Source organism: Phascolarctos cinereus, unplaced genomic scaffold, assembly GCF_003287225.1.
Source record: "Phascolarctos cinereus isolate Bilbo 61053 unplaced genomic scaffold, phaCin_HiC Scaffold_726;HRSCAF=1367, whole genome shotgun sequence".
In the NCBI taxonomy this organism is placed as follows: domain Eukaryota; kingdom Metazoa; phylum Chordata; class Mammalia; order Diprotodontia; family Phascolarctidae; genus Phascolarctos; species Phascolarctos cinereus.
The window spans coordinates 270,225,468-270,250,328 of NW_027556098.1; the positions used below are offsets into that span (position 1 = coordinate 270,225,468).

Genomic DNA, 24,861 nt, shown 5'->3' on the forward strand with positions numbered 1-24,861 from the left:
AAGGACCCACATGTACAAAAATATTCATAGCAGCTCTTTTTGTGGTGGCAAAGAATTGGAAACTGAGGGGATGCCCATCAATTGGGGAATGGCTGAGCAAGTTGTGGTATATGAATGTAATGGAATACTATTGTGCTATAAGAAATGATGAACAGGCTGACTTCAGAAAAACCTGGAAAGACTTATATGGTCTGATGCTGAGTGAAGTGAGCAGAACCAAGGGGACTTTGTATACAATAGCAGCCACGTTATGCAATGACTAAGAATGTTAAACTGAACCCTTCTCAGCATTATGAGGATCTAAGACATCTCCAGAGGCCTTGGGATGGAAAATGCTGTCCACATCCAAAGAAGAAACTATGGAAGTCGAATCGCTATCACTTATTTTTACCTTCAGTTGAGTTTTGTTTCATCTTTCTGATAGTTCCTCCTATTGGTTTTAATTTTTACTTACAACTTCACTAATGTGAAAATATGTTTAATGGGTATGTAATATAAAGCCTATGTCAGATTGTGCGCCATCTTGGGGGGGGAGAAAAAGGGAGAAAAAAATTTTCAACTCAAAAGCATAAAGAAAAAAAAATTAAAATTAAAATAAAAAAAAAAAGATAAGGTATTGGACACTGAGGCACTTTCTGAAACTAAACTGCCAAACATTCAAACTCTATTGCAGAGATTGCTGGCCATGTTGTTTCAATGCCAAATGTGTGCTTGCCTAAAAGACTATTTTCTGGAGAACTCACACAAGCAAATGCTCATATGGTGGTCAGAAAAAGTAATACAAGGACACTCAAGGTCTCTCTTAAGAACTTTGCAATTGATTGCATGACATGGATGACACTGGCACAGGACTGCCCAGCATGACATGCCCTCATAAGAGAAGGTGCTGTGCTCTACAAGCAAAGCAGAATTGAAGTAGCTCAAAAGAAATGCGAGATGTGCAAATTTAGAGAATCCATCCCAAATGTTCATGCGGACTATTTGTGTCCGACCTATGGTAGAGCGTGCCAAGCTTGTATTGGTCTGATCGGCCAAGGTCGGACACACTACCTTGACCCTATCATACTGATGTTGTTTTTGGTCCTTTTCAAGAATGAAGGACAACAACCAAACCCCAAATTCAATTTAACCACTATGTAACCTGGAGATGGCAGCCTCCTCCCTCCCCCTCCCTGCCTCAGGCTATCTCTGAATTCTTTCAATTGCATTTTCATTTTCTATGTGAGAAGTTCTGGGCAAGTCTATTCTATTATTTCCTTCATTATAGTGTTAAGGATTTTTTTGTCCTATGCTGTCCTGTCCTTCTGGGAGGCTTAGGATCCTTACGTTGTCTCTACACATCCTATCTTTGAGATCAGTGTGTTTTGCTTGCATAGTAAACATATTTTCTTTTAAAGTAATTGGTTTTTTTTTTGCTTTTCTTCTTCTAGATTGTCCTTCACTTCTGCATATTTTCATTCCCAATCTATGTTTCTCTCTTTTGTTTTTTGGTGAGGTTTGCCATTGTAGATTCCAGTTTTTCTATTTTGCCCATTATTTTTTTGTGTGTGTGTGCAAGCCATAAATACTGCTCTCACAATTATCATTTCTCTTTAAAACCACTCAGGAACAGTGTACTGTGGTTCCAGTCTCCTCACATTCCACAGGGTCCTCTGTGTAATCAAGAGTTGGATCGTTTTCCTATTTTGCAGTATTTACTTTGAGATTCCTGAACTTGTTTTATAGATCAGGAGTCCATATTTCCTTCCATTCTTACTGCTTTCCTTGTTATTTGCTTCTGCTGAAGGTCTTTGAGTTTTCTTTTTCTTGAAATTTTTGATAATTTCAGTCTCTTACCCCTGCCCCCCCCCCCCATTTCTCCCTATCACTTACTTTCTGACTTCCTCTCCTCTGATTTTGGTTTCCTTGAGGGATAAATCACAAAGCATCCCAGGCTCCTCCCATGCTGGATAATTCACAGTTCACCACCCTAGGACTCTGCCCTAGTGACTTTTGATGGACAGAACTGTCCCCAGCTGGATGCTGTGTTATTTTCCTCAGGCTTAGTGGAGTACAGTACAACCCTCTTATACACAGTGATCTGTCCTGGTGTCTATCCCCTCTGTTCCTTAGTTCTTTGGCCCAGCACTGGCAGTTCTGAGCTTTGTAGCACTAATACTATAAGGTTATCTGTCGCAGGACTGACTTTACTGGTATTATGGGATTGTTTGCCTGGCACTGGCAGTTCAGAGCTTTGCAGAGCTGTTGCTATGGAGTTATGGCTTTTGACAGGCTTTTATTTCTAAAAGGTTGTGGTAGAGCTGACTGTCACTATCAAATCTCTACAACCTGAAGCCAGACTTTTCATGGCATTGGAAAGAAGAATAGGGGATCTGGACAAAGGGTTTGCTGCATGCCCTGGCCCATGTGTTGAATTCTTGGGTCTGCTAGTGACTCCTCATTGCCTATTTCAGGGAGGTGGGGAAGGGATGCCAAGTTAGCTCAAGGTAGGTGTCAGTTCATGGGATTTTGTTGTTTTTAACTGTGTTTTGGATTATGGGTGTCCTAAACTACGAAGACAGCTTAAGTTGCTTTGTCTTTGGCACATAATTTCTGTTTTGGAGAGGTATGAGAACTCATGGGGATCTGAGAAAGCCTAGTCTTCCATCTTGTTCACATGACCTGGAACCTTAGGTTTTCTCCCTTTATACTATTTCACTGGTGATCTCATCAGTTCCCAGGGGTTTAATTATTATCTTTATGCTGATGATTTTCAAATCTACTTATCCAGCCCTATCCTCTCTGCTGATCGACAATCTTGCATCTCTGGCTGCCTTTTAGACATCTTGAACTGGATGTCCAATATGCATCTCAAACTCAACATGTTCAAAATTAACCTCATCTTTCCTCCTAAACCCTCTTGCCCCTAAACTAAACTTCCCTGTTACTGTTGAGGGAACCACCATCTTCTTAGTCCTTTAGATGCACAACTTAGTGTTATTCTCAAATCCTTACACTCTTTCACCCTACCTACCCCTATGTACAATCTGTTTCCAAGGTCTATGGATTTCACCTTTGCAACATCTCTTGAATATGGCTTCTTCTCTCTTCTGATAATGCTACCACACTGAGTAGGCCATAATTAACTCATGCTTGAACTATTGTCTTCCTGCCTCAAGTCTCTCCCTACTCTGATCCATCCTCCATTTAGCCATCAAAGTGATTTCACTAAAGTGCAGGCTTCCAGTGGCTCCCTATCACCTCTGGGATCAAATACAAAATCCTTTGGTGTTCAAAGCCCTTCATAACCTAGTTCCCACCTACTTTTCTAATTACTACCTGACAGGTGGATATTCTTTGACCAGTAACACTAGCTTCTTTGCTGTTCCATGAACAAGTCAATTCATCTCTAGCAATAGCCATCTCTAGGGCATTTTCTGTGGCTGTCCCCTATGCCTGGAATGTTCTCCTTCCTTATTGCTATTACCTCCTGGCTTCCCTGGTATCCTTCAAGTCTCAGTTTAAATCCCATATTCTATAGGAAGCCTTTTCTAACCCCTTTTAATTCTCTCACCTTCCCTCTTTTAATTATTTTCTATTTATCTTATATATAGCTTGTTGGTACATATTTATTGTTGTTTTCCCCATGAGACTGTGAGCTCCTTGAGGTCAAGGACTGGGTTTTTTTTAATTTTTGTCTCCCCAGCATTTAGCATAATGCCTGGCACAGTTGATCTCCAATGGACCTTTCAGTGCCCAAACACAATAGTTTCTCTTCCCAGACTGCATAGGTTTGCTCTTTGTAGAAATAATTTCTCTAACCTTTGAATACAAATGATGCCACACCAACAGAGACCTGGATTGTAATTTTTAAAAAATGAACTCATTGAGACATATAGAAGGACCCTAATCTAGTCCTGGGTCATTGGGAATAAGAATACACATTAGGCAGCCAAACTTTCTATCCCTGAGTTGGAATACAATTCCTATTGTTCTACTAGACAAAGTAGTCCCAATCCCAATGACTAAGTGAGGCAGAGGGATTAGATGTAGTGGAAGGGGTTAATCGCTTCTGGACTGTGTCTCAGACCACAAACAAGTGTCAGTGCATTTTAAGAAGGCAAGAATGATGTCAGCCTCCGACTTTCAAGAGCCAGTGTTTTCCTTTTGGACTCCCTGACTTTGCAGAGTGCAACGGTGAAGAAGGGCCACTGTGAGGGCTGTCGGTTTCCTGAGAGCAGCACAGTTATTGCATGGCGGAGGAGGGGATATGTGGAGGGAAGGAAAGTATCCGCCCCAGTGGCTTGAGCTCATGGTGGCTCCCCTCAATGCTTGATCCTCAGTCTTCATCTGTGTCATTCAGAAGTGCTTCCTGAGGGTTGGAACCTGATGTCAGCTTTTGGATCCCAATGCTTTCTCCACCTCTGAATCTCTTCACCCGATTTACTACACTACAAGAGAGGATTCATGAGAAATATTAAATCCACCAGAAAAATGAACTCTAGCTCCCACACCATAGGGAAAGGGGGGAGGGGAAGGAATAAGCATTTGTTAAGCACCTACTATGTGCCAGGCACTGTGCTAAGCACTTTACAAATATCTCATTTGTTAAGAGGGCTTGAGGAAATTAGGTAGGGAAGCAAAAAGAAATAGGATGCCCACAGTCACTCCTTTCCACCTGTCTTTCTTGGGACTCTGGGTCTAGAGCAGCATCTTGGGTATATCTGTTCCACTGGGAAGATGAGAAGACAGATAAAAACCCTAAACATAAGGGTGATTATGATAAGGGCAAGGGCATAAGAAACACACATATTTCCATCTGATAGACTTGTATGTCTGAATGACAAGGCTAGGGTAAGGGGTTAGGCCTGTAAAAAAGGGCTTGGGAGGCAGCTGGTAGTAGGGTTCAGCATTTTTCCTCTCATACATACCCACAAACCAGAGAGAAGTTGATGGCTACAATGATCACAGCAGCCACGTAGTGCCAGCAGAAACACATGGTGATAAACATGATGTTATCGTGAGATGTTTGGTCCCACACAGGACCCCCAGAAGGTGGATACAGCACAAAGCCAATCTGGGAAAATCACAAGGAGAAAGCCCTCATTACCAGCTCACCCTCAGGAACCTCTTGGGTCTTTGCCCCTGGCATACAAGGGCCATTCTTCAAAGACCAATCACTTCTTTATTCTAAAACTGGCTTTAACTAAGACTTATTTAAAAGGAAATTCCAGGGTCACTTCCTTGGGCTGAATAATAATTTATTTGCAGCAAACAGAAAAGACCAATATGTCCCTAATTATAGTCTTCATGGGCAAGGTAAACATATGATTGGGCAGCTATGTGGCTTGCCTAGGCTCTTGCATGGCAGTATAGTAGTACCCGAGTAAGTAGTACCTGAGTAAGATTCAGGTGGTACAGGGACCCAGGGGTAGGGGTAGTCTCCAGTTTACTGGTACTGCTGAACATTTGCTGATAGGTCTGAGATTCCAGTTGCCATGACTCCCTTAGCCTTCCCCTACAATGCCTGTCCTTGACTTTCTTACCCACCACTCTGTTGTCCTGCCACAAGCTGAGAAGCATTCTCCTGTGGACTTACCTGCCAGAACCAGGTGCCGTGGGCAATAATGACGCTGACTCGGAAGAGCTCTAGGACAATATTGTCTCTGATGAAAACTTCAATGAAGGTGGAAATGGCTCCTGCCCCCAACGTATATAACAGGAGAAGGTGGATGTGCTGGTCCAGTGGTGGCCGACCATGGACATGATAATAGAAGAGAATGCCTGACACGAATCAAATCACAACCACTAATGAGTTAGTTGTTTCTTCATTCAAGCCTTCACTTGCGCTGCGTCCCAATACTAGGATGCCCTTCTCACTCTGCTTTTCTTCAGGCACCCACTCTTCCTCCTCTCCTGACACCATCCTGAGCCTGGCCTTCCCCAGTTAATTCAACCCTCCATTCTAGTTATGCTTCCTTTACTTGTGGGGCCCTTTAGCACTTCCTTGAACCATTTTAGTGAGCATTTTGCTTGTTTATGGCTTTGTAGGTGTAATTAGGTCATTCCATATGCTGTGTTCTCCCAATAGATTACCTATTAAACTCCCCAAAGGCAAGGGCCATTTCTTCTCTCTCTTTGAACCTGACCACTGAGAAGACTGAATTGATCCTATATCATTTTGTTATTGATCCTATTTACAAGTAGTTGTTTTGTCCTGTAACTGTTTAAGTCATGGTTCTTTGTCTCTGAACTTCAGAATTCAGCTGGCCTGTAAGTTTAAAAATATAGCTCTCCTGCCTCAAGGAACTTAACTGATGTGGGGAATGTGTGTGAACACAAAGGAAGTCTAATAGCTTTAACACCACTAAGCAATCCTTCAAGGATGTCTGGTTTGCTACCAAATGTCTAGCCTGCTGTCTCTATACCTAGACTCACTTTTTAGTCTCATGAGAGAAGAAGTGGGGGTTGTTGCTAGCCCTACTATCAAACTTCTAACCAATCACGTTGTTCCCTGTGCCTCAGCTCTGTAATCAATCATATTGTCCCCAATCCCATGATGTCATCTACCCTGTTCTGTTCTTTTGTTCTGTGCTCCCCAAAACCTATGTAAGAGGAACTGTCCTTTTGCTTAGGGTCTTTGGTATAAATGGAGGCAATCCATTGACCCCATTATATAAAATGGCAGCATGTCCCTGTTAATAAATGTTATCTTGCTCAGAGATTTGTTTCAGTTTACCCTTCTGTTAAGATTCGAACACGACACCACAAGGCTTCACAAAGGGTTCTGCACACACTGCTACTCTGCCCAGTACATTCATGTTGTGAACAGACTCATGGACAACCGCATAACTTAAAATCAGGTACTCAGATCCTCCAGCAGTCTAGGGAGGAGTGATTTGGCCCAGAGGTCTGATGCAGGTACAGAATACTTCTGGCTCCTTTAGCTAATTTTGTCTTGTGTAAGAGAGGTCTTCTTCCTATGCTAGCAGTTGGATGTTCAAGGACTTCTGACAGAGCCACATCTGTCTAATTTTAGAATGAGGTCAAGAACTCAAGGCTTCTTTTGCCTGACCAAAAAGACATGTCTTTGCCTCTGCTTTGGCCAAAAGCAAGAGGAGTAGGGTTTGAAAGGTCATAAGAGAACCTGGTTGTTCAATATCCCCTTCAAAAACATTAAAAGAAATGGTCTCATCCCTAAAGAACATGCCTGTAGGATGCCCCCAAGAAGACATCTTCCTTTGCAAAGGAGAATTGTAGATAGATTCGTTCTTTCCCAGTGAGTAATCAGCTTTGTTCAGTGACCTTTGAAGTGATCTGAACTTATTGTTTTTTTCTTTAAAAATTGGGGTAGGATGGGAGGAAAGGATCAGTGGCCCAAGTCCCCAGAAATGATCTTTTTCTAGTCTGTGTTATGAAGCTCATCCTACTTGTTTAAGCCCTTTGTGGGTCCTGGAAATGGGATTTTCTAGTCAAGTATTTTGTAGGTGGGGCAGCTAGGGAGCACAATGGATAGAGAAGACTCATCTTCCTGAGTTCAATTCTGGCCTCAGACACTTACTAGCTGTGTGACCCTGGGAAAGTCACTTAACCCTGTTTACCTCAGTTTCCTCATCTATAAAATGAGCTGGGGAAGAAAATGGAAAACCACTTCCATATCTCGACCAAGAAAACCCCAAATGAGGTCACAAAGAGTTGAATATGGGTGACACAATGGAACAACAACAACAATTTTGTGAGTGAGCCACGTGGTCCCTTTGGAGACCCACTTGGATAAGTATCTCTTGTTCTTTCCCTTCTCCCTCCTCCTACTTGCCTTCAGTGACCGCAGCCAACGACATCAGAAGCCGGTCCAGCCCCAGAGGGATAACAGGGAAGAGAACAGTGAGCATGTCCATGAGGCCAGAGAGCCCATAGAACAGATACATGGTGCTGTGCTGCCAGTTCATCAGTTTTACCCAATCATGGTCAGTGTACAGGTGCAGGTGAGGTCCATCTGGTACAAACTGCTCTGCAAGGATCCCTGGTAGGAGACAAAGAAGCGAATAAAGGATAGAGGATGACCCTGTAGCTGGGGGATGGGGAGAAGGCGGTGGGTTAACGTGCTGTTGTCTGAGGAGCAGCCGATGCCTACTCTAGAGAGAAACGGAACATTTATGCTTGGTCTTCTGTGTGGGCATCCTGAAATTTGTGCTCTTCTCAGGGAGCAGCATCGAGCTGAAGCCCAACAAATATTTATTCAATAATGAAGGAAGGAAGGAAGGAACAAACAAATGAACGAGATCTGCCTAACAGCAGACTTACATGAATTACTGAATAACATGAATTACTCCAGACAGCTAAGGAGGATGTTTTGTGGCCTGCATGGCTGGTGTATGGGATCAGTCAGACTTATATAAGCCAGACTCAGCATGACCAAAGGTTTGTCATGGTCCCTGCCTCAGTTTCCCTCTCCAGAGTACTTACAGGTCAAAAGTGACAAGTGGTAGAGGACACCAACTAGAAACAAGCCATGGAGAGGCACTTTGCTTGACCCCTCAATACCACCCTATCAGGGATGCTCTGAGGGAACACCTCAAAACTGACTATAACAATAGATGCCTAATGGTTTTTCCTATATCCAGTCTATCTCCTTTCTAATCTAGCCTTTAAGTTATTTGAGTAACCTTTCCATTGAACTACTATTATACCTCTGCTCAAAAAACATTCTCTCCCTTTTTGTACACCAAATTAAATATAAATTCATAATTTGGCTTCCATGATCCTCTTGAACAACTTGAATGAATCCAGCTTACCTTTATAAGCATTATCTCACACTGTTTCCCCCAATGTTCCCTACTGTCCAGCTAAAGTAAATTACTGATCATCTCCTATTCTTGTCCTTTCCTCTCTTGTTTCAGTCATTCTGCTTATGCTGTCTCCAGTACTTGGAATACACTCCCCCATTTCTGCCTCCAAATCCTTCCCTTTTTTGAAGGTTCAACTCAGATATCATAGCCCTTTCATGAAGTCTCCCCTCATCTAGAAGGGAGCTCTTCCTTTTCAAATTGCTCATTGTTCTTTATTTGAATCTCTCCTTTTTGCATTGATTCTATTCTGTACTATGTTAGAATTACATACGAATGTGTCATATTCTTCCTTTCCTCCTATTACAGTATATGTTCCTTGAAGGCAAGAATTGCTCCTTGTTTGAAGCTTGTATTCCCAGTGTCTAGCAGTTGTCAAGACTTGTTTCTACTTTTGCAACACTTCTCACATTTGTCCCCTTTCTCCCATTCATGCCTTATTCAGGTCCTTCTCACCCCTCCTTTGGATAATGGTAGCAGCTTGCCAGATGGACGTTTGGCTTCCAGGCTCTCTCTTCTTTAACTCTTCTACCAAAAGACTGCAAACATTATCTTCCTAAGCATAAATCTGACCATGTCATTCCCCTCATCAGTAACCTCAATGTCTGCCCTATACTTCCTCTAGGAAGAAAATACAAACTTGTTAGCTTTGAATTTAAAGCCCTTCACAGACTGGCTCCAGCCTCCCTTTCCAGACTTGCCCATTAATCCCTTTCATGAACTCACTATGGAAACTCCCTCCTCCAGGCCAGGCTGTTCCCCCACATCATGAATGTGCCCCCTTCTCACCTCCACCTTTCAGAATCACTAGCTTCTTTTAAGGTTCAGCTCATGGACCATCTCACCATCTATGGTTATTAGAGCTTTCTCCCTTTTCTTCCAGTTATTATTATTTACTTATCCGTGTGTTGTATCCCCCAAATAGAATGTAAGCCTCTTGAGTGCAGGCATGGCTTTTCATTCTGACTTGCTGTCTCCAGCATATAGCACAGAGCAGTAGATGGTTAACAAATGCTTTGTCGTACTGGATTCAGTTGTTGCCATTGCAGGTCTTCCTCAGACGATGGAGGAGAGGAACAACACTTGAACCAGTCTGGTGTCCTTGGGAAAGGGAAACTGTTCACAAACAGTTCTTTAATAGCTCCCATAGAATCCTTCTATTGATTGTCTGCTCACTACCCCACTGGCCCTCCTGCCTCTCTCACCTGGGATGTGGGAAGTGCTTAATGATATGGTTGTTAGCTACTCAAGGTCCAAATCTTTTCTAGTGCATATTATGAGAAATAAATGAAAGAAAAAGGTCAATTAGTCTAAAACTGACCCTAATTACTCCTTCATTTAGAATCTCCTCAGCAGTCACTGACTCACTTTGAATAATTACAATCCTGTATTTATTGCTTGGTAAGAGTTCTTAAGTCCAATAATAAAATCTTGCAGACCCTAAACTCCCTTAGGGCAGAGACTATGTTCTTTTTCTTTGGTTTGTCCTAGCAGCTTAGTATACTGAGGCAGTGTCCTCATAGGACATAAGCTCTTTGAGGGCAGGGAGTTTCATTTTTGTTTTGTATTCCTAAGTGCTCAGCAAAGTCTCTTATACATTAGGAGATATTTCATAAATGTTTATTGGCTGAATGATTTATAAGTTTAAGATTTCATTTCATTGTAATGACTTCATTCATTTCATCCACAGGAGATCGTCAGTAATTTCTGTAGTCTCAGCAGTGTGGGGAGTTCTTATTGTATCCTTAGATCCTAGCACAATGTTTGATAAATTTATAGAATGGTATATACAGGGTGTCCCAAAAGTCTTAATTTAAAGCTTAAAAGTGCACTAAGACTTTTGGGACACCTGCTATGTCACAGATCTAGAATGAGATAGGGGCCTCAGAGTACATCTCCCTCATTTTATAGATAAGGAAACTGAAGCTGAGGAAGGTTAAGTAAATTTTGCAAGGGCATACGGGTAGTAGCAAGTGGCTGAGGTGGGATTTGAAGCCAGGTTCGTTGACTCCAAATCTAGTACTCTTTCCACTGTCTCATATTGCTTCCTATTCTGGATACTTAATAAATACTTGATTAATTAATTGTGGAGATTCCTTTGACTAGTGCAGGTCAGCATCTTATCTGTAACTTACAGCCCTAAGACAGTTTCCTGGGTCACTGATAGGTTAAGAGCCTTGTACAGGTCACTCAGCTAGTATGAGTCAGAAATGAGACTTGAACTTTAAATATCCTGTCTACAGTTCTGGTCTTCTATCCTATGTCACATTGCCTCTCATTGTATTATGTCCTACATTATATATATATATATATATATATATTATAATTATAATAATTACAGGAGTCCACTTATGCCAGATGCTTTGAAGAACAAAGTATAATCCCTGACAGGTCCTTCCAACATGAGAAGACTTGTATTAGGAGCTGAATTAAATTCAATATCACAAGCCTTTATTAAGCACCTGATACGTGCTGGGCACCGTGCTAGATGTTGGGAATATACCACCGAATGACTGGCAGTTTCTATTTTCGGTGTTTCTTTTAATGGGAGGACATTGACTTTCTAGCCTCTTGGTGGAGTTAAGAGGCAGGGAGTGTGTGTGTGTGTGTGTGTGTGTGTGTGTGTGTGTGTGTGTGTGTGTATCAACAGAAGGTCATGGATATGGCAGGGAAATCCCAGGCGCTAAGTACTCTGCCTCTGCTTACCAACTATAGCAAAGAAGACTCTGACTCCTCCATCGATGATCTCAATCTTTTGATAGTAGTAGTTCAGCTTTCTGCTTTTTCCTTTCTGACTTGTGTATCTGAGTGAGTATTTCAATGACCACCAGATCCCAACGATCAAGAAGAAACTCCCTGGGAGGGCATGGCCCTTGAAGTTTGCCATTGTGGTGTCAAGGGACCTAAAAGAGGAAGAGGAAGTTGTTAGATAACTGAATGAGGGACAAATTTGAGACTCATTTTGATGGTAAGTAGAGAGTAATGAACACAGAGATGAATGGGTCCAAAGTCAAGCCCAGTTAAGACTAATCAACCCAAATCTGCTAAATAGAGTCATTCTAAGGATTTGGCCAGTTTGGTACAGTCATGAGTCTTCGGTAAAGGACATTTGATAAATGTTTTTTTAAAGAACAAGGAAATATAGCACTGGGCACTAGGCCTTTAAAAATTGGGAAATATTTCTTATGAATCTTTAATTGGAAGCCTTTAAAAATGTTTTTAACCTTAGGGGTGGGGGATGAGTACCAGGTATAGGAGAACTGGGTTACAGTGAGGTGAAGGTGAGCAGGCTCAGGTATATAACTATATCACAGGCTCTGGAGACCTCAGGCCTGAACCTGCCACCATATAGAGTTTTACCCAACACTTCCAGCAGCTCTTTCCACCCAATCCCAGTTGATCTCATAATAGTAAACATTGTGATTATGTGCAACAACCACACAAAAGGCAAGAGGAGCGTACTTAGAAATAGAACTGCCAGAAAAAAGAGAGGAAACAGTTACATAACTACTTTCAGGAAGGCTGGGCCTTTGATGATAAAACTAGAATATTACAAACAGCCACAACATCACAGAAGCTCAGAGTCTGAAAGGACCTAAGAAGCCATTCAGGCCAGCATGTACCTAAGCAAGAATCCCCTACTGCACAGGACCTGGCAGGTGGCCACACAGCCTTTCCATAAAGATCAGAGGAAACCCACTACCTCCAGAGGAAACCTTTTTTTTTAAACTTAATAGTATTTTATTTTTTTCCCCAATTACATGCAAAGATAGTTTTCAACATTCACTTTTACAAGATTTTGAGTTCCAGATTTTTTTCTCCCCCCCTCCCCTGCCCCCTCTCCAAGGCAGCATGCAATCTGATATAGATTATACATGTACAATTATATTTAAACATACTTCCACATTAGTTATGTTGTGAAAGAAGAATCAGAACAAAAGGGAAAAAACTACAAGAAAGAAAAAACAAAACAAACAAGAAAAGAGAACATAGTATGCTTCAATCTGCATTCAGACTCCACAGTTCTTTCTCTGGATGTGGATAGCATTTTCCATCATGAGTCCCTTGGAGAAATTATCTTAGATCATTGCATTGCTGAGAAGGGCTAAGTCTATCAAAGCTGGTCATCGCATAATGTTGCTGTTACTGTGTACAATGTTCTCTGGTTCTGCTCACTTCACTCAGCATCAGTTCATATAAATCTTTCCAGGTTTTTCTGAAGTCCAATTGCTCATTAAAACCAATAGGAGGAACTATCAGAAAGATGAAACAAAACTCAACTGAAGGTAAAAATAAGTGAGAGCGATTCGACTTCCATAGCTCTTTCTTTGGATGTGGACAGCATTTTCCATCCCGAGGCCTCTGGAGATGTCTTAGATCCTCGTAATGCTGAGAAGGGTTCAGTTTAACATTCTTAGTCATTGCATAACGTGACTGCTATTGTATACAAAGTCCTCTTGGTTCTGCTCACTTCACTCAGCATCAGACCATATAAGTCTTTCCAGGTTTTTCTGAAGTCAGCCTGTTCATCATTTCTTATAGAACAATAGTATTCCATTACACTCATATACCACAACTTGTTCAGACATTCCCCAATTGATGGGCATCCCCTCAGTTTCCAATTCTTTGCCACCACAAAAAGAACTGCTATAAATATTTTTGGACATGTGGGTCTTTTCCCCTTTTTAATGATCTCTTTGGGATACAGACCTAATAGTGTTATTGCTGGATCAAATGAAGATAAGCATAGTTCCTTTTCAAATGCCCGATACAGATTTTTTCGGGGGGGGGCATAGCTCAAAGCATCAGTGTATCGTGTTTCTCCTAAAGAAGGTTGAATCTGTAATAGACACTTGATTCTTTCTCCAAGAGTCATAATTCCTATTGTGAACACACCAGATAACATCCCAGCTGCAAACAGCTAGGGATAATTCAATTTATCACTTGGTTCTTCTGTTGTAGTTCCCCCCCACCCCAATCCAAAGCCAAAGAAGCTCAAAGCAAACATGGGGGTGATACCAACAATGGGAGTGGTCATTCCTTGGTACAGGCCTTGAACACCCTCTCTAACAAGTGTCTTTCTGAAACAGCCAAAGGACCCCCAATAGAGGGGAGGTTGTCCTGGCTGGCTCTTCAGCTGAGTCTGTAGCTTTACCTTCACTTTGTCCAGAGGGTGACACCAGGCACACACTGTCAAAGCCAGGAAGTTCTTTAAGGAATTGATGGGCACTGTCACCCTTACCTCTTCATCATGGTGCCAGCCTTTACATAGGCCTCTCAGTCCTTATCTTGCCCCAGCCCCAGCTGCTGAGCTTTCCCCCACATTGAGGAAGGAGGCCCCATGCTTCTCTTTATGCAGGTTAAGACCATAATAGTTTTTTCAGTTGCTATTGTTACATCATTGACCTCTACTGAACTTGCAGTCCACTAAAACCCCAGATCTTTTTCAGGTGAACTACTATGATTGATTATGCCTTTCCTATCTTATTTTTGTGAAGTTGGTTTTTGTTTAACCCAAATGCAGTACTTTATATTGAACTCAATTATCAATTATCAACTCTTCTTATGAATCACTTTAGCATCAACTATCAAGATTGTGAATCATCCAGTATGTTAGCTACACCTCTCAGGGTTGTGCCATCTAAAAGATGGATAAGCATGCCATTTATGTCTTTATCCAAGCCATTGATAAACATGCTAAACTGCCTATATGGCCAAGCAAAGATCCATGGGGCGTCCACTAAAGCCTCCTTCCAATTTGACACTGAATTATTAGTGAATACTCTTTGGGTCTGGTCATTGAACCAGTTCTATGACTCATTATGTGTACTATTGCCTAGTCCACACTTCTCAGTTTTTCCCAAATGAATAATATAAGTCACTTGGTCCACTGATAATGCTAAAACCTAGTTAAACCTAGTTAAAATATTTCTATGGCATTCTCTTGGATCACTAGTTTGGTAACTCTATCAAAAAAAGAAGTAAAGTTAGTCTAGTATGACTTACTCTTTTTTTTTTTGAGGCATTTGGGGTTAACTGACTTGCCCAGGGTCACACAGCTAGTAAGTGTCAAGTGTTTGGTCTGAGACCAAATTTGAACTCAGGTCCTCCTGACTTCAGGGCTGGTGCTCTATCCACTGCCACCTAGCTGCCCCCTAATATGACTTACTCTTGATAAAACTATACTGACTTTTTGTGATCACCATTTCCTTTTTTTTTTTAAAGATATTTACCAATCATCCCTTTAACAACAAGTTCTATAATTTTGCCAGTAATTCAAGTCAAGCTCATTAACCTGTGATTTTTAGCCTCTGTTCTCTTCTCAAGTTTTGAAACTTGGAAGGTTTGCCATTCTTTAGTCCTATTATTCTTGACTCATCTTAGGTCCTTTGGAGATACGGTTGATCATTGCTTTGATCAGAATTCTTAAGTCTTTCTGAGCTGTTATTTTTTTTTATTTTGTTCTCATTTTATAAATTGTTTTCGTGGTTCTGTTCGAGTTCTTCTTTATCAGTTCCTTTTCCCCAGGATTCTCTGAAATCATCTCTCCTAATTTCTTACAGCACAATAATAATTTATACTTTTATACCACAATTTGTTCAGCCATTCTCCAATTGAGGGGCCCATTTAGCTTTTGAGATTGTTTTAATTCCTCCATTTTTTTTAAAGAAGCTTCTTGTTTTTATTGTTAGGATCCGGGTTACTTGAGAGGGATGAAAGGAGAGGAGTGGGTGGCTCCACTACCCGGCCTGCCGTGTTTCACAGGCTTGTAGGTGACAGAGAATTCGCCCAGGTAGTGTCCAATCGCCCCGGGCTTCATTTCTGCCTGATTGGAGATCTTGCCGTTACAGACGCCCACATTACTTCCCACCATCTCTGGCAGGATGATCGCGTCCCGAAAGTGTGTCTTTACCACTTCGGGCGCTTCAGGAGGGGATGGTGTTTGCGCCGCAGACCCCTGCCGAGTCGCCGCAGCTGCCCAGCGCCTCACACCTGCATGAGCTGTTCCTAGGACCTGTCCAGCGGCTGATCCAGGTCCACGCCACCGCAGGAGAACTTCCGGAAGGTTCGCTTCTTCTTCGGCTCCACTTCCGCCACCTTGTCTGCTGTCAGGAGAAAGAAAAACTCCTTTTCTTCTTTAACTCCTGTTAATACCCTTTTTAAGAGCAGAAATTTGTTTTGTTTGTAAGAATTTCACTCCCCGGTATTATCATCCCTCCCCATTCCCGCTTATTTCCCTATTGAGTTTGATACATTTCTGAATAAAACTCTGCGTGTGTGTGTGTGTGTGTGTGTGTGTGTGTGTGTGTGTGTGTGTGTGTGTGTGTGTGTGTGTGTGTGTGCTGCGCGCGCGTGCGCACGCGCGCTTAACCTTTCTTTGCTCGGTTCAGATAAGCGAGGTTCATCTGATGTCTGCTCCCCCCTTCCTTCATGTATATCACTTCCTTCTTTTCATGTATACCAAATGTGAGAAATATCAAGCTTCACCCCCTTATTCCGATTTTTCTATATTAACATAACTCCATTTACCTGCCCTTTTCTTTGCTCTCTTAAGACCACAGAAAAGCCCATCATTTTGCCACCCCCTACATCAATTGCTATCCTACCCATCTGCCACCAATAAGCAGATAAGCCCCAAAGCCTTAGAAATAGTGGTATCCTCCAGTTCACCAATTCTGCTTCCAGCCTCCCTCCTTCCCAAACATAATCTAGGAAAGAAGCCTCTGAGGACAAGGGATCAGTTTGTGAAGCACTTAGAATATCAAATAGAGGAGTTTATTTTTATCACATTGATGATAAAGAGCCATTGGAGTTTATTGCATAGAGGGCTGACATTGTCAGATATGTGTTTTAGGAAAATCACTTTTGGAGTCATGTGGAGGATGGATTAGAATGGGGGAGGCCTTGAAGAAGAGAGACCAATTAGAAGTTTATTGCTGTAATCCAGGAAGAGGTGATGAAAGCTGACATTAGGGTAGTGGCTAGAGGGGAGCAGATGTTGAGATGACATAAAGGCATAACAGGCTTTGCAGGGTTTGATCCTGGCAATTACTTCCTCCTTCTGTATAGTGCTGGAGGAGACAGGAGGTGATGAGCTCAAAGTTACGCATAGAGGGGTTGGCCTTGGTGTTGGGAAAGACATCTTCAGCAGAGACTAAAGGGCAAAAGAATGTGAGATGATGTCAAGAGGTTGGGAGATGTAAGGAAGGAAAAAAGAGCGAACTTACAGAGAATGGCCTGGTTTTTTCCTGTGAGTTTGAGGTCCTCAACTGAGGAGAGTGTGGGAGTATGTGGTATGGTATGTGGTGAAGAGAAAAAAGAAACCACCATGGGGATTGGGATAGAGAATCAATTAGAGAGGAGTAAAAGATTGCCTTGCTAAGGTTAAGGCCCAGTTGAGATTAGATAATTTGTAGTGGATCCAGTCAGTATGGTTGCATGACCTCTTCTAGGATATATGGGGTTTTTTTTCCTAATATAGTTAAAATTTTTTTGTTGTTGTTCTCAGTTTTGCTTCCTAAACTCAGCTCATTCCAAACTTTATTACTCCTGGCACTGATCTTACAGGATTATGCCAAGATTTGGTAATTATCTTTTTTTTTTAACTTATGCTTGGCTTTCATCTCTTTGTATCTTGTGGAAATCTAATCTTGTGGAAATCTATACCATGCACCAAAATAAATTCAAAATAGATGCATAACTTGACAATTTGACAGGTGACACTACTAAAAACAAATAGAAGAGAATGAGATAAGGTATCTTTAAAAACTATGGCTAAGGATAACTCTTAACTAAACAAGGATGGAGGAGATCACAAAAGATAATGTGTTTTAATTATATAAATTTGAAAAACTTATATAAATAATCAGTGCAAATGGGATAAGAAGGGAAATAGTCGGTTGAGAAAAAATCTCTAAGGGTCTAATACCTAAGGTGTGTATATATATATATATATATATATATATATATATATATATGTATATGTATATATACACATACATATATATGCCTTTGATATAAAATATCATATCATAAATACATTATAGGTAAAGGAAATGTGATACCTTTTCAAGTGTAGAACAGGGGACAGTTCCTAACTAAACAAGAAATAGAAATGACCATAAACAATAAAATAGACAATTTGATTACATACAATTTCAAAAGTTTTTGCGATAGTAAAATCAATGCAATTAGAATTAGATGGGAAAAAATGAACTGGGAAAAAAAAGCTGTTGTAGCCAATTTATGATATAAAAATCTGATCTTCAAGATACATAGGAAATTGATACAAATATATAAGAACAAGAGCCATTCCCTAATAGATAACTAGTCAAAGTATACAAAGAAGCAGATTCAAGGAAAGAAATATAAGCTATCAAAAGTATATGTGTTCATGATACACCAAAAATATGTGGTATGAAAATAAATTAAATAACCTCTACATATGGGATGATTAGGATTTGCTGGCAAAAATGCTTAAACATTTCTCTGTGCTTATGTATGAGCACAGCTTCTAGTAAAGCTGGGAAGGTCTTCGCGACTATTTCAACCTAGTCTATTTTCAGTGGATTACATCCCATTTTCAGATACTTTGGAAGCAAGGAGAGTGAGGTTGCTTCAGCTTTGGTCCTGGTCCGTGTAATTAATCAGGAAACAATTCGATCACAGATTTCTTCCACTACCAGGCAAAAATGGCTTACATTGGGGGCGGAGCCAAGATGGCAGAGTGAAAACAGTAACTTGCTTGAGCTCTCCCCCAAACCCCTCCAAGTACTCATAAAAAATGGCTCTAAACAAATTCTGAAGCATCAGAACCCACAAAAAGACAGAGTGAAACAAATTTCCAGCCCAAGACAACCTGGATGATTGATCAGAAAGGTGTATCAAGCTGGGCTGGGAGCACAGTGCAGCCCGGTGTGGGTGCGCAGGCTGCAGCGAACCTGGAGCAGGCCTCAAAGGACTGAATCATGGGCAACTGTGGAGGTTTCCAGACTTCTCAATCCACGAATGCCAAAGACAACTTAGAAGGTCAGTGGGAAAACTCTGTTTCTGTCGGTGCTCAGAGAGGAAGGCGAGGTTTCAGCTCCATTCCCCAAGAGCGTGGCCCTGGAGGGGGAGCTGCTTCCCAAGCATCTGGCCCATAGACTGAGGGGGAATCCAGTGGCTGATCAGAGGGATTGCAGGGATCTCTTTGCCAGTGCTGAGGCAGGAATCTCTTGCTTTGCCCGTGTTTGGATCTGGGTCACAGTTCTGGGCTGCGGTGCTGGGGTGAGGAGGAGCACTGGCGTGGTAGAGCTTGTAGTGGCTGTGGAGAGAAACCCCTCCTCACAGTTACAGGACAGAAAGGAATACTTGTGGTCACAGGCCAGGAAAGGAGTAAACACCTCGCCCCTTATCATACCACCTTGGAAGAACTGAAAATTTACAGGTCCCTACAAGTATCTCTGAAAACAGCTATACAAACCCCTGAAGCTTGGGACAGTACATTCTCCACATTGGAAGCAGACTCTTACCTTAACAAAGAGTTTAAAACTCAAGTAATTGGCCGGGATCATGAGCAAGCAGCGCAAAAAGAGTCAGACTATATTATCTTACTTTGGTGAAAAAGAAGATCAAAATATACAACCAGAAGAAGACAACAAAGTCAAAGCTCCTACATCCAAAGCCTCCAAGAAAAATATGAATCAGTCCCAGGCCTTGGAAGAGCTCAAAAGGGATTTTGAGAAGCAAGTAAGGGAAGTAGAGGAAAAACTGGGAAGAGAAATGAGAGTGATGCAAGAAAATCATGAAAAACAAGTCAACAGCTTGCTAAAGGAGACCCAAAAAAATACTGAAGAAAATAACACCTTAAAAAATAGCCTAACCCAAATGGCAAAAGAGGTCCAAAAAGCCAATGAGGAGAAAAATGCCCTAAAAAGAAAAATTGGCCAAATGGAAAAGGAAGTCCAAAAGATTACTAAAATACTTCCTTAAAAATTAGAATAGAGCAATTGGAAGCTAGTGACTTTATGAGAAATCAAGACACTGTAAAACAAATCCAAAAGAATGAAAAATTAGAAAACAATGTGAAATATCTCATTGGAAAAACAACTGACCTGGAAAATAGATCCAGGAGAGAGAATTTAAAAATTATTGGACTATCTGAAAGCCATGATCAAAAAAAGAGCCTAGACATCATCTTTCAAGAAATTATCAAGGAAAACTGCCCTGATATAGTAGAACCAGAGGGCAAAATAGAAATTGAAAGAATCCACAGATCTCCTCCTGAAAGAGATCCCCAAAGGAAAACTCCTAGGAATATTGTAGCCAAATTCCAGAGTTCCCAGGTCAAGGAGAAAATATTACAAGCTGCCAGAAGGAAACAATTCAAGTACTGTGGAAACACAATCAGGATAACACAAGATTTAGCAGCTTCTACATTAAAGGACCACAGGGCATGGAATATAATATTCTGGAGGGCAAAGGAGATAGGATTACAACCAAGAATCACCTACCCAGCAAAACTGAGTATAATCCTTCAGGGGGAAAAACGGTCATTCAGTGAAATAGAGGACTTTCAAGCATTCCTGATGAAAAGACCAGAGCTGAATAGAAAATTTGACTTTCAAATACCAGTGGAACATGAAGAGGTAAACAGGAAAGAGAAATCATAAGAGACTTATTAAGATTGAACTGTTTACATTCCTGCATGGAAAGATGATATTTATAACTCATGAGACTTTGTCAGTATTAGGGTAGTTGAAGGAAAAAATTATATGTATGATAGATAGATAGATAGATAGATAGATAGATAGATAGATAGATAGAGGGCACAGGGTGAGTTGAAGATTAAGGGGTCATATTTGGAGAATAAAATTAAGGGATGAGTGAGGATGATACTCGGAGAAGAAAAAAGGGAGAGGTAGAATGGGGTAAATTATCTCACAAAAAAACAGAAAAGTCTCTACAGTGGAGGGGAAACAGGGGAAGGTGAGAGGGAATGAGGAATCTTATTCTCATAGGATTTGGCTTAAGGAGGAATAACATACACATTCAATTGGGTATGGAAATCTGTCTTACCCTACAGGAAAATAGGGGGAGAAGGGGACAAGAGAGCAGGGGGATGATAGAGAGGAGGGCAGATTGGGAAAGGGTAATCAGAAGTAAATACTTCTGAGGAGGGACAGGGTCAAAAGAAAGAATAGAACAAATGGGAGGGCATGATAGGATTAAGGGAAATAGAGTTAGTTTTTCACAACATGTATACTATGGAAGTGTTTTGCATAACTGCACATGTACAACCTATATTGAGTTGCTTGCCTTTTCAATGAGGGTGGGCGGGGAGGGAGGAAGGGAGAAAATTTGGAACTCAAAGTTTTAAAAACACATGTTTAAAAAAATGTTTTCACATGCAATTGGGAAAAAAGAAATACAGGAAATGGGGTACAGAAGTCTATCCTGCTCTACAGGAAAATAGAAGGGGAAGGGGATAAGAGAAGGGGGGGAGAGATAGAAGAGAAGTCAGACTAGGGGAAAGGGTATTCAGAATGCATGCATCTTGGGGTGGGGGAGGGGTGAGATGGGGCAAAAAATTGGAACTCAAAAACTTGTGGAAGTGAATGTTGAAAACTAAAAATAAATAAATTTATATTTAAAAAAATGGCTTACATAAATTTTTTGTTGTTCATATCTCCCAAGAATCTTGCCTAAAGCAACTCTTGCTGTTTCTCAGGTGTCCATTTTCAATAAATGGCCAGAGATGCATGTTGGTGTTGGGGATTATATCCTAGGGAAAAGAGTATTTTTTTGCCCCATTCCTGAGTTGTCAACCCTGCATTTATTTGGTTGTACTTAAAACAGCAGTGGACAGGGCTCCTGCACACTTAGCCTATGGGTCCTGGATGATGATTTATCCAGCATGCTTTGGAAAGGATCTGTTAGTGCAGGAGTTCAACCCACAACCACAGCCTCCTTCTATTTGGTCAGGGCTTTCAGAAGAGAAATTGGAGGCTTCCCATCCCATATCTTAGCTCTCTTACTGGCATTTGCTGCCTGGAATCATGTTTCTCATCCTGGTTGTTGACAGTGCCCTACCCACAGCAGCCTCTCAATGAAATGTGATGATCTCCAGCTTTTAGAATAACACTTAAACCCTGGGACAATATTGGCCTAGAGAAGGGTTTGTTTGGTCCCAAATTGAAGGCAAAACTTAAAAGCAAATAAAAGTTTTCTGAGACTGAGGGAAACAGATTCAAACAATGGTGAAGTACCAGAGATGGAGACTTCCTCATAGGATTCTTCCTCATACTATCTGTTCTCATACTATCCCAGTCCCATCTTCCTAAAATTAATTTCTCTCTCTCTACAGCCTACTCAGTCTGAGAAACTTTAACAGTGGAATGATTCTTCTGAGTCTCACAACAAATGTTTTCAGAATCCTATTTCTAAAATTTATTTATGTTACAAGGAAATGGATTGAGGGAGAACCTTGGTTAGAACAGGGGTGATTTTTTTTTTTTGCCTTTTCCTATAATAAATTAACATGGATTAGGTAGTTGACATTATGGAAGGCATAGGGAGCCTGTTACTGAGGAGAAAACATAGGATGTGTGTATCATTGTAGGATCATAAATTTAGACTTGAAAGGGCCTTTAGATATCATCTAGATTGGGGGTTCTAACTGGGGGTCCATGAACATAGATGGGAAAAAAATTACATCTATATTTGCATCAACCTCTAGCCAAAATTAAGCATTTCCTTCAATTATTTTAGGACATTCTGAGAAGAGGTCCATAGGCTTCACCAGGCTAACTGAAAGAGGTCAATAACTCCTGATCTAGACCAGTTCTTCCTTTTTCTAGATGAGGAAACTGAGGTCTAGAAACCTGAAGTCTAAGGTATCACAGTCAGCAGGAATGACTATAGCTGCAACCTATGGATGGCTGGGAGGTAACTGAGAAGGCATGTGATGCACAGAACGTTCTAGGTTGGTATCATGGATGGGAGGAAAGGCATTGTTGTCCAAGGGATTATCCCTCCCTTCTCTGCAGTGACAAATCACTGGATTTGGAATAAATGAAATTGTGTTTGAACCAAAGTGTTGTCACTGAGTTGAGTCACTTGCCTTCATGACTGAATACATTATTTATTAAGTTTCACTTCTTGTTTTCACATGCAACTGGGAAATAAGAAATACAGGAAATGATGTATAGAAGTCTATCCTGCTCTACAGGAAAATAGAAGGGGAAGGGGATAAGAGAAGGGAGGGGGGAGAGATAGAAGAGAAGGCAGACTAGGGGAAGGGGTATTCAGAATGCATGCCATCTTGGGGTGGGGGGAGGGTGAGAAATTTGGAACTCAAAAATTTGTGGAAGTGAATGTTGAAAACTAAAAATAAATAAATTTATATTTAAAAAAAAGTTTCACTTCCTTCAACTACAAAATGACGTGGCTCTTGAGCAAATCACCTAGAATTAGCAGGTTGGACTAGATCGGGGGTGGGGAACATGTGGCCTCAAGGCTACATGTGGCCTTCTAGGTCCTTGGGTGTGGCCTTTTGACTGAGTCCAAGTTTTATAGAACAAATCCTTTTATTAAGGGTATTTGTTCTGTGAAGTTTGGAGTCAGTCAAAGGGCTGCACTTGAGGACCTAGAGGGCCACATCTAGCCATGAGGCCACGGTTCCCCACCCCAGGCTAGATAATAGGATCATAGATTAGAGCTGGAAGAAACCGAATGCTGATTCATCAGTCACCAAGGATTTTTATTAAGAGCACTGTGCTAGGTGCTAGGGTTACACATACAAGAAATGAAAAAACTCCTACTTACAAGCATGCACTCTAAAGTATATTTACCTATATAGGTAAATATAGATATAGAGATATAGCCATATATATATATACATATATATATATATATATATATATATATATATATATATATATATAGAGAGAGAGAGAGAGAGAGAGAGAGAGAGAGAGAGAGAGAGAGAGCTATAGATATAGATAACTTGATAGCTCTAACTGTGAGGACAACAAATACAAATAAATACAAAGCAGTTAAATCACAGCCCAGTGGATGAATGCTGGACCTGGAAGGAAGGTCAGGAAGACCTGAGTTCAAATGTAACCTCAGACACTTACTAGCTGTGTGATCCTGGGCAAGTCACTTAACCCTATTTGTCTCAGTTTCCTCAATCTATAAATGAACTAGAGAAGGAAATGGCAAACCACTACAGTATCTTTGCTTAAAAAATACCAAAAGGGATCACGAGGAGTTGGACACAATTAAAAACGACTTAACTATGGGAAGGGGACTGGGGATTAGGTTCGTGTTCAGCTCAGCTCCTACATAGCATTAGTCTCATCAAATTCAAAGTCCAAAGTCAAATAAAATGAACAAAATGAAGCAAATTAGGGATTCCCACACACTCCTTTCCCTGAACCCCCAAACTCATTATAACCAACAGGCAAATTAGGCTAGGGTATGTGTGCTCAGTGGTCTCTGGTTGCTGAGCATGAATAGATATATGAAAAAATTACAGAAAGATCAGTTGGATAACATTCGTGCCAAAGTGAGAACTGGGATGGTTCTGAAGTGAGACTGTAGGTTCAGATCTCATTTCTGATGCCTACTACCTGTGTGACCTTGGGTAAGTTACTTAAATATCTAGGCCTAAGTTTCCACGTCTGTAAAATGAGGGAGCTGGACAAATGAATTCAGAGGTCCTTTCCAGTTCTAGATCTAGAATCCTATAAGCCTATATATAGGCTGAATCTGGAAAGCCTTAACTTACCACTGGCCATGGTAGACATTCAACCACAGAACCAATAAGGGGAAGTCTGGACCACCTTGGAGAATCTTCCACTGTAATTCCAACTAGCCATATTTGCCTTTTCCATTGCTGATGGGGGATGGGGATGGGGAAGAGGGGAAAGAAGTGCAATGGAAGGGATGGGCCTAGGTTAGGGTTTCTTTTCAAAACCATTCAGAAGGATGAAGGTCAGAGGGAAATAAGGTTCTAAGATCAAGGCACACTTTTCATTTCCAGATCATG

At 41.1% G+C, this 24,861-nt stretch overlaps 1 protein-coding gene and 1 pseudogene across 1 annotated transcript in view; both read right to left on the reverse strand.

The window, feature by feature from the left end:
* Positions 1-3,836: 3,836 nt before the first annotated feature.
* TMEM45B (transmembrane protein 45B) overlaps positions 3,837-24,861 on the reverse strand; it is a 37,247-nt gene continuing 16,222 nt past the window's right edge. The window contains exons 2-6 of the mRNA XM_020963825.2: positions 11,532-11,728; positions 7,796-8,002; positions 5,579-5,763; positions 4,911-5,056; positions 3,837-4,430 (exon numbers count right to left, since the gene is read on the reverse strand). Of these exons, the coding sequence (XP_020819484.1) occupies positions 4,319-4,430; positions 4,911-5,056; positions 5,579-5,763; positions 7,796-8,002; positions 11,532-11,712 (831 nt within the window). The 5' untranslated portion in view covers positions 11,713-11,728 and the 3' untranslated portion in view covers positions 3,837-4,318. The remainder of the gene's footprint in view (positions 4,431-4,910; positions 5,057-5,578; positions 5,764-7,795; positions 8,003-11,531; positions 11,729-24,861) is intronic.
* On the reverse strand, positions 12,661-16,016 carry LOC144454373 (small ribosomal subunit protein uS19 pseudogene; annotated as a pseudogene).